We start from the raw sequence: 20,930 nt of genomic DNA on the forward strand, positions 1-20,930 counted from the left end.
AGGAATGGTTCGGGTTACCCGCACGCTTTCCCAGAATAGGATTACTCCGCTCCTTCCCGGTATTGGCTACGCTGTGATGAAGGGTCTAAAATCCGCTGGAGCTCGGGCAGTCCCACGGAACAAACTGGTTGAGGATCACCTTGTTGAATATTTCAAAATGACTCCAGAGCAGTCTATGAGAGCCAAGGGTGTGACCGCAGACAATGGCCCTGCAACTACGACTGGTGCCCCATCAAACAAAGCAGTGCCGCCTCTTCCTGGAGATTGCTGGAGCACAAGAATCTCCCAACTTTCCCTTTATTTTGCTGACTCTGCGAGCTACATACTTCCCATATCAACGGTCTTGAAACTTCAAGGGGACTCTCTCAACTTGAGCCAAAGCTCTGGGGCCGTGAATAAGGTCTCGTGTCATTCTCGTGCTTCGGAATCAAAGCCCCCGGATGCTGCGTTCCCAAAGCATAAAAGGATTTCAAGACTCCGAAAGGTTGAAGGAAAAGATACCAGGCCTGTGGGCTTGCCCGCGGCGAGTATGCCTCCTCGATATGGAACCAAGAGTAGATCTAAAGCAAGGACAAACGGACACCAATGCAAGGCTGGGGGGAGAGCTAATGCAACCGGCAAAGCGATTGTCTGTAAGGCAGTTGGCAAAAGCCCCGGCAAAGTGACAAGGAAGGTAGCTAAACCTTTGCTTGCCGGCGCCGTGAGCAAACCGGGTGCCAAAGCAGAAGCGGTGGGAGTCCTCAAAATCTCCAGTTGTGCAGCCCACAGTGAAGTACCCAGCCGTGAGACAGCCAGTGCTACCTCAGCGAGCCTGGGATACTCCACGAGGTCACAGTCTGCTCGCAATAATAAAAGGACCCTGAAGCAATCGGGTAAAGATGTCTCCACCGAACCGCCGGCCCCACCAGAGGTGAAAAAGAAGAAACCGAAGGCAGCCGGAGGAGCGCCTTCTCAAACCCACTTGAAACGAGCCACCGCAGCAAGAAAAGGTGTCGGCAACTGCAGGGGCGCAGGGAGGCCTGGGCCGAAGAAGCTGTCCAGACAATATGCTGAAACCGGTGAGTGGAATTTCAGATTGCTGCCCTCCTTGCCGTCTGGTGCACCGGTAAATCCTGAGTTAGCATTGTACCCCCGGTTACACTGTTAGTGAGGCACATCCTTGTACCAGTAATTAATTTGGAGCAATGCTTTCAGAAAGCTTCAGAGAAGAATGAAGCTTAGGAAGAAATATAACTTTTTCCTCTTTAAAGGAAGAAGCAACTATCGATAAGTACACAAAATGATCACCTTATTCGTTGTATCTGCGCCCAGCAGGAAAGATTGAGGAGATTGGGGCCTGAATTCTCTAGAATTTAGAACAATAAGCGGCGACCTCATTAAAGTGTGTAAAATTCTCACCGGGCTCAGCAGGGTAGTTACAGAGAGGATATTTCCATGGTTGGGCATCTGGAACCAGGGGATACGGAAACATATCAGCCATGATTGAATGGCGGAGCAGACTCGATGGGCCGAATGGCATAATTCTGCTTTTATGACTTAGGGCAGCACGGTAGCACAAGTGGAAGGGCAGCACGGTAGCACAAGTGGATAGCACAGTGGCTTCACAGCGCCAGGGTCCCAGGTTCGATTCCCCGCTGGGTCAGTGTCTGTGCGGAGTCTGCACGTTCCCACCGTGTCTGCGTGGGTTTCCTCCGGGTGCTCTGGTTTCCTCCCACAGTCCAAAGACGTGCAGGTTAGGTGGATTGGCCATGATAAATTGCCCTTAGTGACCAAAAAGGTTAGGAGGGGTTCTTGGGTTACGGGGATAGGGTGGAAGTGAGGGCTTAAGAGGGTCGGTGCAGACTCGATGGGCCGAATGGCCTCCTTCTGCACTGTATGTTCTATGTTCTATGGTCTAATAAGAGGCAGGACTGAGATGAGGTAGCATTTCTTCAGACAGCGGGTGGTGAATCTTTAGAATTCCTTATCCCACAGGGCTGTGGACACTCGGTCATTGAGTATATGCAGAGCAGAGTTCAATAGATTTTGATGCACCAATGAAATGAAGGGAAACTGGGATAATGCGGGAAGATAGCATTGAGGCAGAAGCTCAGCCATGATCTGGTTAAATGGCCGGGTCCAATGGCATATTTCTAGGTTTGTATATTCCTCTGTTCCCATTCCCCAGGGGTAATAATTTAATCAGCACACTATTCCCATAAAAGACCAGGAGAAAATTGTGAGGGAATTCCCTCCTAACTGAGAAATGTAGAATATCACAGCACCCACCTTTTGCTTTTCAATTTGTTCTCAACTTTTAGAATCTAAATACACATTGTGCCTCAGTCGGGTGGGGGGGGGTCAAAGATTTTGAAAGCATCTCGGCCGCTTTGAAAGTACCTCCGCCCCTTTGCGAAGGAGAACAACTTGTTTTTATTTTGTGCCTTTAATGCACTAAAACATTCCAGGGTATTTCACAGGACCGTCGCAACACAAAATCTGGCACCAAGCGCCCCCCCCCCGCCATAAAACAATGGTAGAGCGGGTGACCAAAGACATGGCCTAAGGGGTAACTTTTCAAGGTCATCGCAAAGGAGGAAAGAGGAATAGAAAGACTTCTAGGGCCATGACAGCTGAAGACCGGGGCAGCGGCTCACCCCTCTGGCTTTGTCACTTGCCCCTCGATAACTTCAATTACTTCAGTTGATCCAGCATGATTTTACCATTTATGGAAGAGTATCTCTAACTTCAGCCACTGTTTGTGCGCAGAATTAAAAAAACATTTCCTAATTTCATTCCCAAAAGGTCTGGCTCTATGTTTTAAACTATACCACCGAGTCCGAACTGGCCAACCTGTGTGAAAATAGTTTCTCTCCACCTTTTCTATTTGTCCCATTCTGATACCTTGAATGCTTTGATCAAATCACCCCTTTAACTTCTAAATTGTAGGAAACACAACCTGAGTTTGTGCTATCGCTCCTTACAATTTAACCCCTTCAAATCCAGGTATAATTCTGGTAGATCTACATTGAACTGGTACCGCTCGCCAGGTGCGGCGTGCTCGCCGGGTGCGTCGTGCTCGTCAGGTGCGGCGTGCTCGCCAGGTGTGGTCTGACCAGGGCTTTGTTCAGCTGAAGTGCGATGAAGCAAAGGAAGAGTATGGCTCTCTCTTGTTTTCAAGGACCCAAGTGTCTGACAAAGACTTGACACTCAGAGGCCTGATAGGCAGCGAATATGAGGCAAATCAATGATGCAGGGCACAGTGATTGTTTTAAAGTGACAGGCCACTTTCAAGCATGGCTGGAAAGCTTGGAAACCTAGTCATGGTGATAGACCTCCATATGTCTTCGATACCTGCCTGATTAAATACGAAAATGATTGCTTTCTTCCACTCGGTTGCATGTTTCTGTCACTTAGCATACAGGCTGTTACTCATCTATCCTATTACGACTGATTTTATAAATCTGACAGTTTGTGTTACAGGAATAAACACGGAGCAAGTTTCGAGGTATGGTGTCTGTACCTGGAACATTGTGGAAAACACCTCTGAAAATGAACCAGCCTCCCTGCAGCCCTTGGGTAATGGATCAAACAGAGTGGGTGAAAATAAGATTCCCGCGGTGGCAGGCCAGACTCCACAGGAAGGTGTCGATACCAATGAGGGAGAAACGGACGCACTAAATATTCTTGCTGATCTGGCCATTAATGCAGCTATCACAGCAGTACTAAAATCTAAACGCCAATGCATCCTGACATGGAAACAGGCACCCGAGATGTGTTCTACCAACATGGATACTTCGACAGCGAGCAAAGGGCAATTTAACCATTGTCCCAGTCCCAGTTTGCTTGACAGCCACCGTGATCGTTCGCCCAACACGGAATTAAGGGTACAAAACATCATGTCACTTGTAGCAGAAAGCCACCAGGACGCAGGCGGAGAATCTTCTGAAAGTCAGCCGTCCCATTCTGCTGCCTCCCTGGATTTAGAATCTCCTCCATGTGTAGCCCCGGCAGTCTCCAGCCGCGGAGCCGCGCAGGTCCATCATCCTCAGACTCGTGTAGCTAAGGAGCTGGCCCGCCGATCGTCGGCTGCCTCGCGCAGCTCTCACCCCCTGGGAGACCACTCGTATTCCCGGCCACCGAGGGATAGAGAATCCCTGAGTTTGGCTGGTGCTAACCCCGTGCCGGCCGAGAAGGAGCTTGTGGTGTGTCAGTACATGCCGCTGCCCCCGGTGGACTTGCAAAACACGCCCCATGCTTCGCAGCTGCAGTCAGAGATGGGCTCTAAGGATGAGGAAAGGGGCTGTGAGGAAAGAACGTTAGTTGGAAGGGTGGTACCTTTCCGGCGCGAAGACACGCGTTCGGAAAATGTTACAAATTCCACGCCAACTCCACAGAAGAATAATGGCGCGCTGGGAAAAGATTATAATTCTGCTGACTCAGCGCAGGGCAGGTTGGATGAAGAGTTCCAATGTTCTCGCACCGTCCATGAGGAAAAGGACACTGTGAAGGTGACATTCAAATGGAAAGGACCATACATATACCAGTGGGACAGCAAATATACGAATGACTCACTGGAGAAGTCTGTGAATCGGGCTCTACATGGGTAAATAGTTTAAAGCTTTCAGAAATGAGGAAGTGATGCAACATCGGGCTTTAGGCCGTTGATTTTGTTGTGCAGGACTGTATTTATGTCTTTAACGGAAAAAGATCTTTCAACATTTTCATTTCTCCCCCAGCCGTTTCCTGGTGCGCTTCACCGGTTCAGAGATGCTGTTAAACTTTCTTAACGACGTTAGAGATTGGCACATCAAGTAGCCTTTAAACCTGTGCGTCAGGAATGTGTGCATGAATTGCTGATTAGGAAGGGGAATTCTGATGGAATTGCTCTCCCAAGGCACAGCCTAGCCTGCAGGAAGCGCTAGTCGGGAAATCTGGCATTTCTGTCCGTTGGTTTTGTCCATGATGATTGAAAGGTGGTGGGAAACATACACCCAATCTTCTGATATGCACTCCCACCAGGAAAGGCTTTTCGCTAGAGCAGGTTCGTCCAATTGCCCCAACTGATCTTGGCAGTTTGAAGATGCATTTGTGATGAAAGAGGAAGAGAAATCTTTTCTTTAAAAAGTACCGAACTGTAAGTGCAGGTAGGACAGTCTGAAGATGGGGGATTCAGAAAACCTTAAAGTCAGAGCGTGGTTGTTCAAGGATGTTGTCAGGCAGCACGTCTTCACACAGAGGATAGTGGAAGCCTGGAACACGCCTCCCAAAATGCTGTTGATGTTGAGGGTGGATTAAAACTCTTAAAAAAAGGCAATTGGTAGATTTTTGTTGGGACAAAGGTATAAAGGAATAACAAATGAGGGTTGTTCTTAATAGAGTTAAATTGTTAATCAGCCATGATCTAATTGAATGGCGAATATGGCTTCGGGCTGAATAGCCTATTCTTCCCTATGTTCATGTATAGGAGACAGTGGGCGCGATCCTGTCAAAGTCCCCTAGCATGCGTGTTTAGCCGCAGTGCTGAGAAACAAGTGGCTATTCAACGCTACTCCTGTTGAATAAGGGGCTTGAACGGGGAACACGTGGCCGAGGCCGCACAGAGCCCCGTTTTGTACAATGGGAAGCTCCGCTCATCGGAATTCCCCGTGGTAGCGAGAGATCGGGGCGCCATTTTTAAATGGCATCCCGATATCCGGGGCCCACAAGATCCCAACCTCTCCCCCCAGCTCGAACGCCACATGGGAGGCCCCCTGGCCCCCCGGCCCCCCACACTCCCGGCCCGATCGCACGCACGCAGAAAATGCCAGCGTGGCACCTTAACAGTGCCAACCTGTCACCATGGCACTGCCACCTGGGTCACACTGCCAGGGTGCCAGATGGGCACTGCCAGAGTACCCAGGTGGCACCAGCAGTGCCAGGGCACCTCCCTGCCCATAGGACATTCAGCTGGGGGCCTCCGATCCCCTTGGGGACCCCCACGAGGGTCGTTCCGCTTGATCCCCATTTGTGAAGACCAGTACCAAACGGCGCTCGCCCAAGGTCCCCGAGGTGAAGGGATTGAATCCCAAAGCCTCAGGTACCCCGGGCATCTGTACCTTAAAGTGAGACTAACAGCCTCGCTCTAATATGCAGATTTGCTTAAAAAATGACCCCTCGAATTGTCGGCGGGATTCCCTTTGCAACATCACGCGAGATTGCATTGGATCTCAGCGAGATGCTTTTCCGGCGCAGTGTGGACGGATGATCGTGGACAGTATATAAGAGTATGCCATTCTCCCCAACTCGCCCCTCCACTATCAAGGGACATGCCGCTAGCTTTGCAAATGCGCCAACCAAAGCAGCAGTTGATTCAAAAGTTTATGGTCTTCACCTAATTAGCCCATGTTCTCTAAAGATGCTAAGGGGGAATTTTATGGAGGCGACGGGAGTCTCTGCCGTCGGCTGAAGAGCTGGCGAGAGAACGGCACTGCCTCCTCCGGGAAGGCCTGCCAGTATTGCGGGCCGGTGAAGCAGTTGCACAGGAGCAGGAAGCTCTGCCCTTCGGGATCTGCTAGCCACTCCGAAACCGGCAGCTTTATTATTGAACAGCAGCCCGTCCAGGATCACAGACTGCCTCAGGCCCAAAGGAGGCCGTTTGCGGGGAAGGGGTCATGGAGGAAGGGTGTGGAGGGGGTGGGTCAGCATGAGGGCGGAAGGTGACTTTCAGTGGGACCCCCCCCCCCCCCTCCCCGGATTAAGATGAGATTGGGCAATTGCCCCAATTGGCGGAGGGGTGGGAAGGGGCATGGTTCCCTCCTGCTTGATTAAATGCCTTCCCCACCGCACAACCTCACCATGATATAAAGTGTGTATAATCTCCTCCACATTGTTGCCCAGTAGACGACAAATATCTCCAATAGAAGAGAGTAAATTGGGAGGAGAAATGCTCAAAAGTCAATGTCCAATGTATCACGTGATTATTCAATTGGATAGGCTTGGTTTCTCCAGTGAGTGAGTGAGATTGCACTTGGATTCTTAAATGTATGAGATTTGTTGTGCAGGATTGTACAAAACCGAGTCTGATAATTGTGCTTGTAAATGTGCTTTCTCCTCCCATCTCCCCCTTTTTGTTCTAGACCCTGGGATCCGACCATCCAAGAGACCATGAAGGAAGTGAAACTTATTCTTCACATGTGGATTGGGCTTTTTTATACCAAGTCTAGCATGCTGCTGCAGACGTCGAGGCAGGTGCAGGAATGCTGTGTGCCTCCAGAACCTGCCGCGGGGCACCGGCACGAAGAATTGGCCGGAGTTGGGGAACCCGATTCGGGTGAAGGTGGTTCCGAGTCAGCATCTTCAGAGAAGCAGCAGCCGACTGGAGTAATCGTTTCATCTGTGATTAAGAGGATTGAGAAGAAATCCAATCTTGTCACTTCTTGTGACAGCGGTGCACTATTTTACAGAGAAGCACTCCTTCGTGCCAGTTCTCAACCAAGGGAAGAGTGTCTCCAGGGCAATGTGAGCTGTATCGATATTGATGATACGGAGAGTCCGGAAGCACAAAGTGCTATTACACCTGCTGAGCACTTCTCTGCTGGGGAGGTAAGTGCTCTTGGCACAGATTAACCCAAAGCTTCTATTTGATTATGACTCCTGGAGTATTGTGTGCAGTTTTGGTCTCCTTTTCTGAGGAAGGATGTTCTTGCTCTCGAGGGAGTGCAGCGAAGGTTGACCAGACTGATTCCACGGATGGTGGGACTGTCATATGAGGAGAGATTGACTAGGTTGGGATTGTTCTTGCTGGAATTCAGAAGAATGAGGGGGGAATCTCATAGAGACTTATAAAATTCTAACAGGACTAGACCGGGTAGATGCAGGGAAGATGTTACCAATGATGGGTGTGTCCAGAACCACGGGTCACCGTCTGAGGATTCAGGGTAAACCATTTCGGACAGAGATAAGGAGACATTTCTTCACACAAAGAGTGGTGAGCCTGTGGAATTCATTCCCACAGGAAGTAGTTGATGCTAAAACATTGAATATATCCAAGAGGCGGCATATATAGCACTTGGGGGGAATGGGATCAAAGGCTATGGGGAGAAAGCAGGATTAGGCTATTGAGTTGGATGACCGACCATGATCGTGATGAATGGCGGAGCAGGCTCGAACGGCCAAAAGACCTCCTCCTGCTCTTGCCTTCTATGACTCGGAAATGAGGGTGTTGCAATAAATGACTGTGTATTTTGTACAATCTTGTTTGAATGGAGGAAAAACTAAATCTGCGCGTCATGATTTTTGGATTCTTACACTAAATATAGGGCGAGATTTTCCTCCCCTTCCGTGGTGCGTTCTGCAGCGACGCAGGGCAGCTCTCTAGTGGCCAGCGGCGGGATCTTTATTGTCAAGGGGGTTTCCCATTGAACGTGCCCCTCGCTGCCGCAAAACCGGAGGGGGGAGGGTGCTGCGCTATCGGCAGGACCATAGGAATGGCCAGAAAATTCTGACCCCATATCTTGGGCTCAGTATCACCATCCAATCATCTTCACCCGACCTCGTGTCCTCTATATTTGTGAGTTTACCCATTTCCAACTAATATCTGGTTTAACGATACCAAGGCTCTGGAATTCCTGTTATGTTATTAAATGTAGGCTTGTGATTCTCCTCTCTTCAAAAAAAAAAGCATTTTGTCTCAGCCGGGCCTTGGGCTCTGCACCAACAAATAGTTTTGCTGAAATCAAACGGGTTAATGGTCTACTAACACTTTGCTCTCATTCTCCAGAATAATTCGATAAATACACCACCCGCTGGCTCTGTAAAGCTGGACTTTAAACCATCGTTTACTTGCTGTGTTTACAATTGACTCCATCTTACCACAACACCTTTTGGCTGCAGAGCTGTCTCTGACAGTAGGTAGTTCCCTGGATGGGCTGTTGATCTAATGGGATTACCAGGGATGAAGCCATTTCGTTTCAGCACAGCTGCTAAGAACTTTTTTTATTTTTTAAAAACAGTCATTAAACCTTTGCTCAGTAGGCTTCAATTTGAAATTATATTTGTGCACAAATAAAATTCTAGTCCACCCTACCTGCCCTTTTGCAATTTACATTAAATCCTAAAACGGTGAATAATTTAGTCGACTGCCCTCACGTCAGTACTTTTTTAAATATAAATTTAGAATACCTAATTCATTTTTTCCAATTAAGGGTAAATTTAGCGCGGCCAATCCACCTACTCTGCACATCTTTGGGTTGTGGGGGCGAAACCCACGCAAGCACGGGGAGAATGTGCAAACTCCACACAGCCAGTGACCCAGAGCCAGGATCGAACCTGGGACCTCGGCGCCGTGAGGCAGCAGGGCTAACGTCACCGTGCTGCCCTTCGTCAGTACTTTTTAAAGATATGAAACCGGCTGCTGTCTCCCACAATGCCGCCATCTCAAAAGTTCCAGCCCAGTTCATACTCTCCAGTAGGTTAAATGGTTTTCCCATTGCCTAGAACTGTTCATCTTGTTTTGACCGAATGCTGACGAGAGGCTGGGCCTGTAACTTCCTCCAGACTTCTGAGACCCCCCACGTTTCCTCCTATGGTGGCCTCTTGTGTATCCCCAATTTTCATCACCATCAACAGCCTCTCAAGGCGAACTTGATCTTTTCCAGGCCGAGAAAGCTCGCCATGTCGGTTAATCAGGCCTCTGACTTTGGAGGTCATTGACCTGCAGGTAGTCCAGCACACACTTTCTTACTCTCTCACACACCGCCTCATTCGCCAACAGGTCCATGTCCAATCGCCACTACGGGCACTGGAGGCTCTCCTGACTGACCTGCAGTTCCACCTAATATGGGGCATGGTCCGAGATAGTGATGGCCGAGTACCCCGTGTCCACCACCCCCGCCAGCACATCCCTACTCAAAATGAAAAAGTCGATCCGGGTATTGTGTACATGCGAGTAGAAAGAAAACTCCCTAGCCATCGGCTGCCTAAACCTCCATGGGTCCATCCCCCCCATCTGCTCCATGAACCCTATCAACTCCTTTGCCATCGCTGGCACCATCCCCATTCTCGAGCACGACCGGTCTAGGCCAGGGTCAATAACAATATTAAAATCCCCTCCCATCGCCAGCTTGTGCGAGTCCAAATCCGATATCTTCCCTAGTATCCACCTAATGAAATCAACATCGTCCCAGTTTGGCACATAGACGTTAACCAATACCACCTTCCTCCCCTCCAGCTTGCCGCTCACCATGACATAACGGCGCCCCCCCCCCCCCCCCCCCCCCCCCTTGTCCGAAACAATACTGCCCACCTGGAATTGCACCCGCTTATTAATTAAAATCGTCTTCGTATCCAGCCCCGAATGGAAGACCTGACTGACCCAACCCTTCCTGAGCCTAACTTGATCCGTCACTCACAGGTGTGTCTCTTGCAGCATCACACCATCCGCCTTCAGAGCCCTCAGGTGCGCGAACACACGGGCCCTCTTGACTGGCCCATTCAGCCCTCTAACGTTCCAGGTGATCAGGTGATTCCGATAAAACCCAGAAAGCCCCCACCAACCACCCCCATCAAAACACCAAAAAACCCAACAACGACCGAATATCTTTTACTCCCTCGTCTTCACCCAATCTTCAAAGACAAACAAAAGAGAAAGGACAACAATCAAACCATATATACATCGTTCAAAAAAAGAGAAAGACGCTGCTGCTTAAGTCCGGAAAAGTCCTCAGTTCTGCGCCAGACCCTCCTTCTTGGCAAAGTCCATCACCTCCTCGGGCGACTCGAAGTAATGGTGCTGGTCCTCGTGTGTGACCCAAAGGCGGGCCGGGTAGAGGAGATCAAATTTCACTTTCCTCTTGAACAGGATCTCCTTCACTTGCCTGAAGCCTGCCCTCCTTCTGGCCACCTCCACGCTCGAGTCCTGATAGACGCGCAATATGCTATTGTCCCACTTGCAGCTCCTGGTACATTTGGCCCACTGGAGAACACACTCTTTATCCAGAAATCTGTGGAACCGCACCACCATCACCCTTGGGGGGGGGGTCCCCCTGGCCGTGGCTTCCTCGCCATCGCCCTGTACGCCCTGTCCACCTCCAGCTGCCGGGGAAAAGCCCCCTCCCCCAGAAGCGTCTGGAACATATTTACCACAAAAGCGCCCACATCAGCCCCTCAGGGAGACCGACAATTCTCAAATTCTGTTGACGTGCACTGTTCTCCAGCTCTTCCACCTTTTCTAGCAGCCTCTTCTGCTGATCCTTCAGCATCCCCACCTCCAGCTCAACCACCGTTTGGTGCTCCTCCTGGTCCGCCAGAGCTATCTCCAACTACTGGATCGTCCGATCCTGGGCATCCAGCCTACGTTCCATCCGATCAATCGACTCCTTTATTGGGTCGAGAGACGATCTTGTTTCTGTCTGGCGAAGCCCTCTTGGATGACCTGCATCAGCTCCTCCATCGATGGCTGGGCAGTCGCAGCAGGGGTCCGAACCTCGGCCATGTTAACTTCAGCAGCCACTTCTATCCAGCCCTTTGCTTATCTTTCTGTTTCTTCTCTTAACGGCCCCTTGGGGTTCTCCGTTCCATGCACCCACTGTGTGGATCCGGTACTTAAATGTCCGCACTTTCCAATTCAAGACTCAAAACCACGAACAAGCCGGGGAAAAAGGTCCAAAAGTCCGGCCAGATCGGGAGCCACCAAGTATGCGACATACTCCCCCATAGCCGCCACCGGAAGTCAGCTCAGCATCTTCAACCACAATACCTCCCTTCACAATCATTGGGTCCTTTGGCTTTGCATGTTCAGATACAGCTAAAATTCAGCGTGTTTGTGAATCTCAAATCAATTATTTATTATACAATACTGATCCTCTAAGGAGGTGAGAAAGCTTTGCAGGTATTCATTCCAGTTTTGGAGTAAATGACTAAATGTATATTGTTCGAAAGGCTGCCTCGGCCACTTATTTCTCTTCAGTAGCTAGTTCCTTCAGCCTCTTTCCAAAGATGTTTCGAGGCCTCCACGATTGTGCTATTCCACCCCTCTTCCATCTTTTTTTTTTACCAGCCAGCCCACCTGAAGAGCAATCTGATCTCTCCGCTTATTTGTTGACTAGGTAGGTTTCAAGGAGCAGTGGAAAGAGAGCTAGAGAGGTGGGAGAGATTTAGAGGGGGAGCTTCAGAGCTAGGGCCTATTGATGAAGGCGTGGCTGTTGATGGTGATGAAAATTGGGGATACACAAAGAGGCCACCATAGGAGGAAACGTGGGGGGTCTCAGAAGTCTGGAGGAAGTTACAGGCCCAGCCTCTCGTCAGCATTCGGTCAAAACAAGATGAACAGTTCTAGGCAATGGGAAAACCATTTAAACTACTGGAGAATATGAACTGGGCTGGAACTTTTGAGATGGCGGCATTGTGGGAGACAGCAGCCGGTTTCATATCTTTAAAAAGTACTGACGAAGGGCAGCACGGTGACGCAGTGGGTTAGCCCTGCTGCCTCACGGCGCCGAGGTCCCAGGTTCGATCGCGGCTCTGGGTCATTGTCCGTGTGGAGTTTGCACATTCTCCCCGTGCTTGCGTGGGTTTCGCCCCCACAACCCAAAGATGTGTGGAGTAGGTGGATTGGCCGCGCTAAATTTACCCTTAATTGGAAAAGACGAATTGGGTACTCTAAATTTATATTTAAAAAAGTACTGACGTGAGGGCAGTCGACTAAATTATTCACCGTTTTAGGATTTAATGTAAATTGCAAAAGGTTAGGTAGGGTGGACTAGAGTTTTATTTGTGCACAAATATAATTTCAAATTGAAGCCTACTGAGCAAAGGTTTAATGACTGTTTAAAAAAAAAAAAAAAAAAATTTTATTAGGATTTTCACAAAATATCAACAACAGAATGAAAAAGAAACCCAATAGAATTAAATACAGAACAAAGTAAAACAACCCCCGTGCGCTCCTCCCCCTCTACACAAAAAATAAATTAACACCCCGAGTTAACACAAAGCAAACATAGCAAATATATACACCTCCTCAGATCCCGACCATTGTCTACCGTTCTGCCAGGAAGTCCAAGAACGGTTGCCACCGCCTAAAGAACCCTTGTACCGATCCCCTTAAGGCGAATTTCACCCTCTCCAATTTAATAAACCCCGCCATATCGTTGATCCAGGATTCCACGCTTGGGGGCCTCGCGTCCCTCCACTGAAGAAGAATCCTTCGCCGGGCTACCAGGGACGCAAAGGCCAGAATACCAGCCTCTTTCGCCTCCTGCACTCCCGGCTCCCCTGCAACCCCAAATATTGCGAGCCCCCAGCCCGGCTTGACCCTGGATCCTACCACCCCCGACACCGTCCTCGCTATGCCCTTCCAAAATTCCTCCAGCGCTGGGCATGCCCAGAACATATGGGTGTAATTTGCTGGGCTCACTGAGCACCTAATACACCTGTCCTCTCCCCCAAAGAACCGGCTCATCCTTGTCCTGTGTGCCCTGTGCAGCACCTTAAACTGTATGAGGCTGAGCCTCGCACATGAAGAGGAAGAGTTCACCCTCCCTAGGGCATCTGCCCACGTCCCCTCCTCGATCTCCTCCCCCAACTCCTCCCACTTACCTTTCAACTCCGCCACCAAGGCCTCCTCCTCCTCCTGCATCACCTGCTAAGTTGCAGAGATCCCCCCCCCCCCCCCCCGCCCCCCGAGAGCACCCTGTCCTGTACCGTGTGTGGCAGCAGCCGCGGGAATTCCACCACTTGCCGCCTGGCAAACGCCCTTACCTGTAAATATCTGAAGGTGTTCCATGGGGGGAGCCCATACTTCTCCTCCATTTCACCCAGGCTCGCGAACTTCCCATCCACAAACCGGTCCCCCAACCTTCTTATCCCTGCCCTGTGCCGCCCCGAAAACCCTCCATCTATTCTCCCTGAGACAAACCGGTGGTTCCCCCGTATTGGGGTCCACACATTGGAGGGAGCGGCATCAGCGCCATTGCCAGCGCCTCCAGACTCGTAACCTCACAAGACGCCGTCTCCAGCCTCTGCCATGCAGCTCCCTCCCCCTCCATCGCCCACTTGCGCACCATCGCCGCATTGGCGGCCCAGTAGCACCCACAGAGGTTGGGCAGTGCCAGCCCCCCCCCCCCCCCCAATCCCTACTCCGCTCCAGGAACATCCTTCTCACCCTCTGAGTCCCTCGTGCCCACACAAACCCCGTTATGCTCCTGTTGACCCGCCTAAAGAAGGCCTTCGGGATAAACATGGGGAGGCACTGGAATAGGAACAAAAACCTTGGGAGCACCGTCATCTTAACTGACTGCACCCTACCCGCCAGGGACAGCGGCAACGCGTCCCACCTCTGGAACCCCTCCTCCATTTGCTCCCCCAGCCTTGTGAAATTAAGTCTATGCAGGGCCCCCCAGCTCCTGGCCACCTGGACCCCCAAGTACCTGAAGCTCCTCTCCGCCCTTTTTAGTGGGAGCTCGCCAATCCCCCTCTCCTGGTCCCCTGGGTGAACCACGAACAACTCGCTCTTTCCCATGTTGAGCTTGTACCTTGAGAAATCCCCGAACTCCCTAAGGATCCTCATTACCTTCGGCATTCCCCCCACCGGGTCCGCCACATATAGCAGAAAGTCGTCCACCTAGAGCGACACCCTCTGCTCCTCCCCACCCGTACCAGCCCCCTCCAGTTCCTCGACTCCCTCAGTGCCATAGCCAGGGGTTCAATTGCCAGTGCAAAGAGCAGGGGGGACAGGGGGGACCCCTGCCTCGTCCCTCGATGCAACCAAAAGTACTCAGACCTCCTCTTGTTTGTGGCCACACTCGCCATCGGGACCTCATAGAGCAGCCTAACCCACCTGACAAACCCCTCCCTAAACCCGAACCTCTTCAGCACCTGCCACAGGTACCCCCACTCTACCCTATCGAAGGCCTTCTCAGCGTCCATCGCCACCACTATCTCCGCCTCTCCCTCCCTCGCCGGCATCATAATAACGTTCAGGAGCCTCCGCACATTCGCGTTCAACTGCCTCCCGTTCACGAATCCCGTCTGGTCTACGTGGATCACCTGCGGCACACAATCCTCAATCCTCGTGGCTAAGACCTTCGCCAGCACCTTGGCATCTACATTTAACAACGAAATCGGCCTGTAAGACCCACACTGCAGGGGATCCTTGTCCCGCTTCAGGATCAAGGAGATCAGTTCCCGGGACATCGTCGGGGGCAAGGCCCCCCCCCCCCCCTCCCTTGCCTCATTGAAGGTCCTAACTAGCAACGGGCCCAACAGGTCCACATATTTCTTGTAGAATTCGACCGGGAAACCATCCGGCCCCGGTGCCTTCGCCGCCTGCATGCTCCCTATCCCTTTGGCCAGCTCCTCCAGCCCAATCGGGGCCCCTAATCCCTCTACCAGTTCCTCCTCCACCTTCGGAAACCTCACTTGGTCCAGAAAGCGGTCCATCCCTCCCTCCTCCTGTGGAGGCTCGGACCGATACAATTCCTCATAAAAGTCCCTGAAGACCCCATTGATGTCAACCCCACTCTGTACCACACTCCCTCCCCTATCCTTAACTCCCCCGATCTCCCTAGCTGCGTCCCACTTCCGTCCCGCCCCCATTATCAGGCCCCCCACTTCCAAGTCCGATATCCGACCCAACATGCGCCGCATAAAACCGGCATCGTCACAGTTCGGGGCGTACACATTGACCAGCACCACCCTCTCCCCTTGCAACTTACCACTTACCATTCTGTACCTGCCGCCATTGTCTGTCGCAATGTTCGACGCCTCGAACGATACCCTCTTTCCCACCAAGATCGCCACCCCCCCCGATTTTTGGCATCCAACCCTGAGTGAGACACCTGACCTACCCACCCCTTCCTCAATCCTACCTGGTCTGCCACCTTCAGGTGTGTCTCCTGGAGCATGACCACATCCGCCTTCAGGTGCGCGAACACCCGGGTCCGCGTGACCGGCCCGTTCAGTCCCCTTACATTCCAGGTTATCAGCCGGATCGGGGGGCTACCCGCCCCCCCCCCCCTCCCCCGCCGACTAGCCATAACCCCTCCTTGGCCAGCCACGCGCCCGCACCCCACGCCCGGCCCGTTCCCCATGGCGGCAGACCCCCGTCCCAACCCCCTCTACTCGCTTCAGCTCCCCCTTGACCATAGCAGCAGCAACCCGGTTCCCCTCCCCCCAAGCTAGGATCCCTCCTAGCTGCTTTACTCCCCCCATTGCACTCCCGCAAGTCAGCTGACTCCTGCTGACCCCGGCTACTCCCGCCTCTCCTTCGATTCCTCCCATTGTGGGACATACCCTCCTCCTCCATTACCCATCCACATGCTCTCCGCCTCCCCCTTCCATCCCAAGCGTGGGAAACAACCCTCGCTTGCCCGCCCCCTCCAGCCTTCAGCGCGGGAAAAAGCCTACGCTTTCCACCTGCCTGGCCCCGCCACCTCTGTCGCCGCTCCTTTTACAGGCCCAGTACCCTCACCCCCGACTCGGGCCTCCCCATCCCCCCTACCGGCCATCCACCCCTACTCCATTTACTTACCCCCCTCCAAGAGCCCACCCTAACCACCCTCATCGAACCAAACAGAAATAAGAGCAAAGAAACCCTCCTCAAAGTGTAACACCCCAATAGCAATCCCCGGCCACCAATCCCGACCCTCAGTTTGTGTCCAGTAACTCGGCCTGAACAAAGGCCCACGCCTCCTCCGGAGACTCAAAATAATGGTGCTGGTCCTTGTAGGTGACCCACAGTCGCGCTGGCTGCAGCATGCCAAACTTCACCCCCTTTCTGTGCAGCACCGCCTTCGCTCGATTGTACCCGGCCCTCTGCTTCGCCACCTCCGCGCTCCAGTCCTGGTAAATTCGAACCTCCGCGTTCTCCCATCTGCTGCTCCTCTCTTTCTTGGCCCACCTGAGCACGCACTCCCGATCAGCGAACCGATGAAACAGCACCAGCACCGCCCGCGGCGGCTCGTTAGCCTTGGGCCTCCTCACCAGCACTTTATGGGCCCCTTCCAGCTCCAGGGACCCCTGGAAGGACCCCGCTCCCATCAGCGAGTTCAACATGGTGACCACATAGGCCCCCACGTCCGACCCCTCCAGCCCCTCCGGGAGGCTCAGAATCCGCAAATTCTTCCGCCTCGACCGATTCCCCATCTCCTTGAACCATTCCTGCCATTTCTTGTGGAGCGCCTCGTGCGCCCCCACCTTTATCGCAAGGCCTAAGATCTCGTCCTCGTTGTCGGAGACCCTTTGTCGGACCTCGCGGATCGCCACCCCCTGGGCCGTCTGGGACTCCAGCAGCTTGTCAATAGAAGCCTTCATCGGCTCCAGCAGGTCCGCTTTAATCTCCCTAAAGCAGCGCTGGATAACCTCCTGCTGATCCTGCGCCCACTGCATCCACGCTGCCTGGTCCCCGCCCGCCACCATTTTGCTCTTCTTCCCTCGCACCTTCTTTGGGTTCACCACCACTTTTTTAGTCGCCCCGCTCCTGGTCCAAGCCATACACTGTCGGGGAACTATTGCAATCTCCTTCCCAAACCGGGAAACGTCGAAAAAAATGCAGTTGGGGGCACTGAAAAGAGCCCAAAAGTCAGTTTTTAGCGGGAGCTGCAACCGGAAGTCTCCGTTTAATGACTGTTATGACGCAAGGGATTAAAATGTGCAATAATATGTGTTAATATCGATCGTAAATTCTTTTAAATTATACTTTGCTTTACAAACAGGACTGTGAACAGGAATCCACAAATGACTTGCATGCTGCTAGATTCGAACACGGGAACCAGGAGTCCAATTTGTCTCAGAGAGTAACTCCGTTGTCAGGTCTGGCACTTTTCCTGTTCTGAAGGTTGCTACACGCTTACACAGGGTTGTGACCATAACATTATGTCTACTGGATTCGGTTATTTGAGTGTCAGTGTCATACATAATTCACTCTATTGATATGCTGCGAGAATTGACGTTCACATTGAAGAAAATAATCCGAATAGTTTTGTGGGTTCTATTCCGTGCTATTTGAATAAAAACACCAAAAGAATAGATTGTGGAATAAATTATCTGGTTGCATGCTTCTGGCATGGGGGACTGTGCATGGGCAACCCATGACATTAACATTCATGTGTGGAAAATAGTCAGTGCCACACTATTGGGGTAAGCCCAGCAAAAGCACAAGTTTTACCTTCACAACAACAAGAAATGGCCCTCCTAACCTGTGGGGTTTCTACACCTTTGTTCAACTGGTTGAAATACGAGAGTAACTTTTTGAAGTGTTGCTAAAGGTCTTTCCAAAATGTTTGATGTACATGAACAGAGTCCTACATTTGTCCCATGAATGAGGGATCAAAAGGGCGGCACGGCAGCACAGTGGCCAGCACTGCTGCTCCGCAGCGCCAGGGTCCCGGGTTCGATTCCCACCTGGATCACTGTCTGAGCGGAGTCTGCACATTCTCCCCGTACCTGTGTGCCAAGCTGGCATTTTTGTACGCGCGCGATCGGGCCGGAGTGCCCGGCGTGGGTACAGGGATTGTTTTGGGGGTCCGATTTCGCTACACTGGGGAGTCCCAGTGAGTGGGGTTCCTCGTTCGGGCCCCTGGTACAACGCGAGTCACATTGAATAGCCATGTATTTCGTGGCACTGGGAAACACGTGGCTAAACGCGCTCACTAGGGGACTTTGTTCCTTAGTAAACAAAAGCTATTAGTTTCGGTTTGGAAATTTCCTGTTAACCCCCAGCTTTAACAGTTGTTTGTAGGAGTTCAATATTTCCACCATCCTTTAAACTAGTATGGCAGGGGGGGAATGGGAACCGCAGCAGAGGGACGGGAACCGCAGCAGAATGACAGAGAAACAAGGACAGTAATAAAAAACAGAACCGTAAAATGCGAAAACGGTAGAGAAGAGTATTCAAAGGCGAGAGGCAAATAGGGCCACAGTACAAAGAAAAGTTAGAATGATTAAAAATGGCAAAAAGCCAAGCCTTAAGGCTTTATATCTTAACGAACAAAGCATTTGGAATAAGGTGAGGTCCGAAGGTCGTCCCTTGAACACATATCGATCTCTGGTCATGAATAAATTCAATGACGGAGGATCCACAGCCTGTCTGAGGCAGACGATTTCAACCTCTTGGTGTCTTATAGTTGAGCCCCTTCAGAATCGTTGACAAAGAGAGATCCAGACTCAAAACGTTTTAGTCTCTCTCTGCAGAGATTGTGCGGCATCTGCAGTAATTAGCTTTGAACTTATTTCAGAAGCTTGTAGCCCCATCCCTGTCCTATCTTGCTTACCTCTGTCCTCCGAAGACACCTCCTGCTCCTTCTCACCCATCCTCCCGAAAAGGCACACCAGCAAGATATTTAAATAATTAATGCAAGGGCAGAGGAATGCCCTGTTGTAAAATTCCAAACACTCAAAGGCTTTGGATTTGATTTATTGTAGTTCAGTCTATAAGAGGGTCACTCAGGAGTCTGGCAGCAGCGGGGAAGAAGCTGTTTTTGAATCTGTTGGTGCGTGTTCTCAGACTTTTGTATCTCCTGTCCGATGGAAGAGGTTGGAAGAGAGAATAACCCGGTTGGGAGGGGTCTTTGATTATGCTGCCCGCTTTCCCAAGGCAGCGGGAGGTGTAGACCGAGCCATTGGATGGGAGACGGGTTTGCGTGATGGACTGGGCAGTGTTCACGACTCTCGGTAGTTTCTTATGTTCTTGGGCCGAGCAGTTGCCATACCAGGTTGTGATGCAGCCCGATAGGATGCTTTCTACGGTCCAGATGCAATGTTCAAGTGGTTTTACTACGCACGTGGGGAGCAAACACTGGACATCCAGGCACTTCTCCACTGAGGTTCAAATGAGCACAGTTTAGAAATGTTTTTGTGATTAGTTACAACTTAATGGTATTAAATGGTATTATACAGTGAATGGTAGAATCATAGAACATAGAAAATACAGCACAGAACAAGCCCTTCGGCCCACGATGTTGTGCCGAACCTTTGTCCTAGATTAATCATAGATTATCATTGAATTTACAGTGCAGAAGGAGGCCATTCGGCCCTTTGAGACTGCACCGGCTCTTGGAAAGAGCACCCTACCCAAGGTCAACACCTCCACCCAACACCAAGGGCAATTTTGGACATTAAGGGCAATTTATCATTGGCCAATTCACCTAACCTGCACATCTTTGGACTGTGGGAGGAAACCGGAGCACCCGGAGGAAACCCACGCAGACACTGGGAGGACGTGCAGACTCCGCACAGACAGCAACCCAAGCCGGAATCGAACCTGGGACCCTGGAGCTGTGAAGCAATTGTGCTATCCACAATGCTACCATCCTCAAGAGTATTGACAGTCAGAGAGATGTGTAGGTGTACAGGTCCACAGGTCACTGAAAAGGGCAACACAGGTGGAGAAGGTAGTCAAGAAGGCATACGGCATGCTTGCCTTCATTGGCCGGCGCATTTGGTCGCCACACTACCAGAAAGATGTGGAGGCTTTAGAGAGGGTGCAGAAGAGATTTACCAGGATGTTGCCTGGTATGGAGGGTATTAGCTATGAGGAGAGGTTGAATAAACTCGGTTTGTTCTCACTGGAACGACGGAGGTTGAGGGGCGACCTGATAGAGGTCTACAAAATTATGAGGGGCATAGACAGAGTGGATAGTCAGAGGCTTTTTCCCCAGGACAGAGGGGTCAATTACTAGGGGGCATAGGTTTAAGGTGCGAGGGACAAGGTTTAGAGGAGATGTACGAGGCAAGTTTAAAAAATTTTTTTTACAGAGGGTCGTGGGTGCCTGGAACTCACTGCCGGAGGAGGTGGTGGAAGCAGGGACGATAGTGACGTTTAAGAGGTGTCTTGACAAATACATGAATAGGATGGGAATAGAGGGATACAGACCCCGGAAGTGCAAAAGATTTTAGTTTAGACGGGCAGCATGGTCGGCACAGGCCTGGAGGGCTGAAGGGCCTGTTCCTGTGCAGTACTTTTCTTTATTCTTTGT

At 51.3% G+C, this 20,930-nt stretch overlaps 1 protein-coding gene across 5 annotated transcripts in view; it reads left to right on the forward strand.

Moving 5' to 3' along the window:
• The window catches only part of LOC140387852 (uncharacterized), a 180,924-nt gene that overhangs the window by 103,090 nt on the left and 56,904 nt on the right, over positions 1–20,930 (forward strand). For 4 of the 5 annotated variants that reach the window (XM_072471096.1, XM_072471098.1, XM_072471097.1 and 1 more), the window contains exons 14-17: positions 3–1,058; positions 3,451–4,585; positions 7,098–7,563; positions 17,670–17,766. In XM_072471096.1, coding sequence (XP_072327197.1) covers positions 3–1,058; positions 3,451–4,585; positions 7,098–7,563; positions 17,670–17,766 — 2,754 coding nt within the window. The remainder of the gene's footprint in view (positions 1–2; positions 1,059–3,450; positions 4,586–7,097; positions 7,564–17,669; positions 17,767–20,930) is intronic. The other variant, XM_072471095.1, reaches the window with a different exon arrangement.

This window comes from Scyliorhinus torazame, chromosome 13 (genome assembly GCF_047496885.1).
Source record: "Scyliorhinus torazame isolate Kashiwa2021f chromosome 13, sScyTor2.1, whole genome shotgun sequence".
In the NCBI taxonomy this organism is placed as follows: domain Eukaryota; kingdom Metazoa; phylum Chordata; class Chondrichthyes; order Carcharhiniformes; family Scyliorhinidae; genus Scyliorhinus; species Scyliorhinus torazame.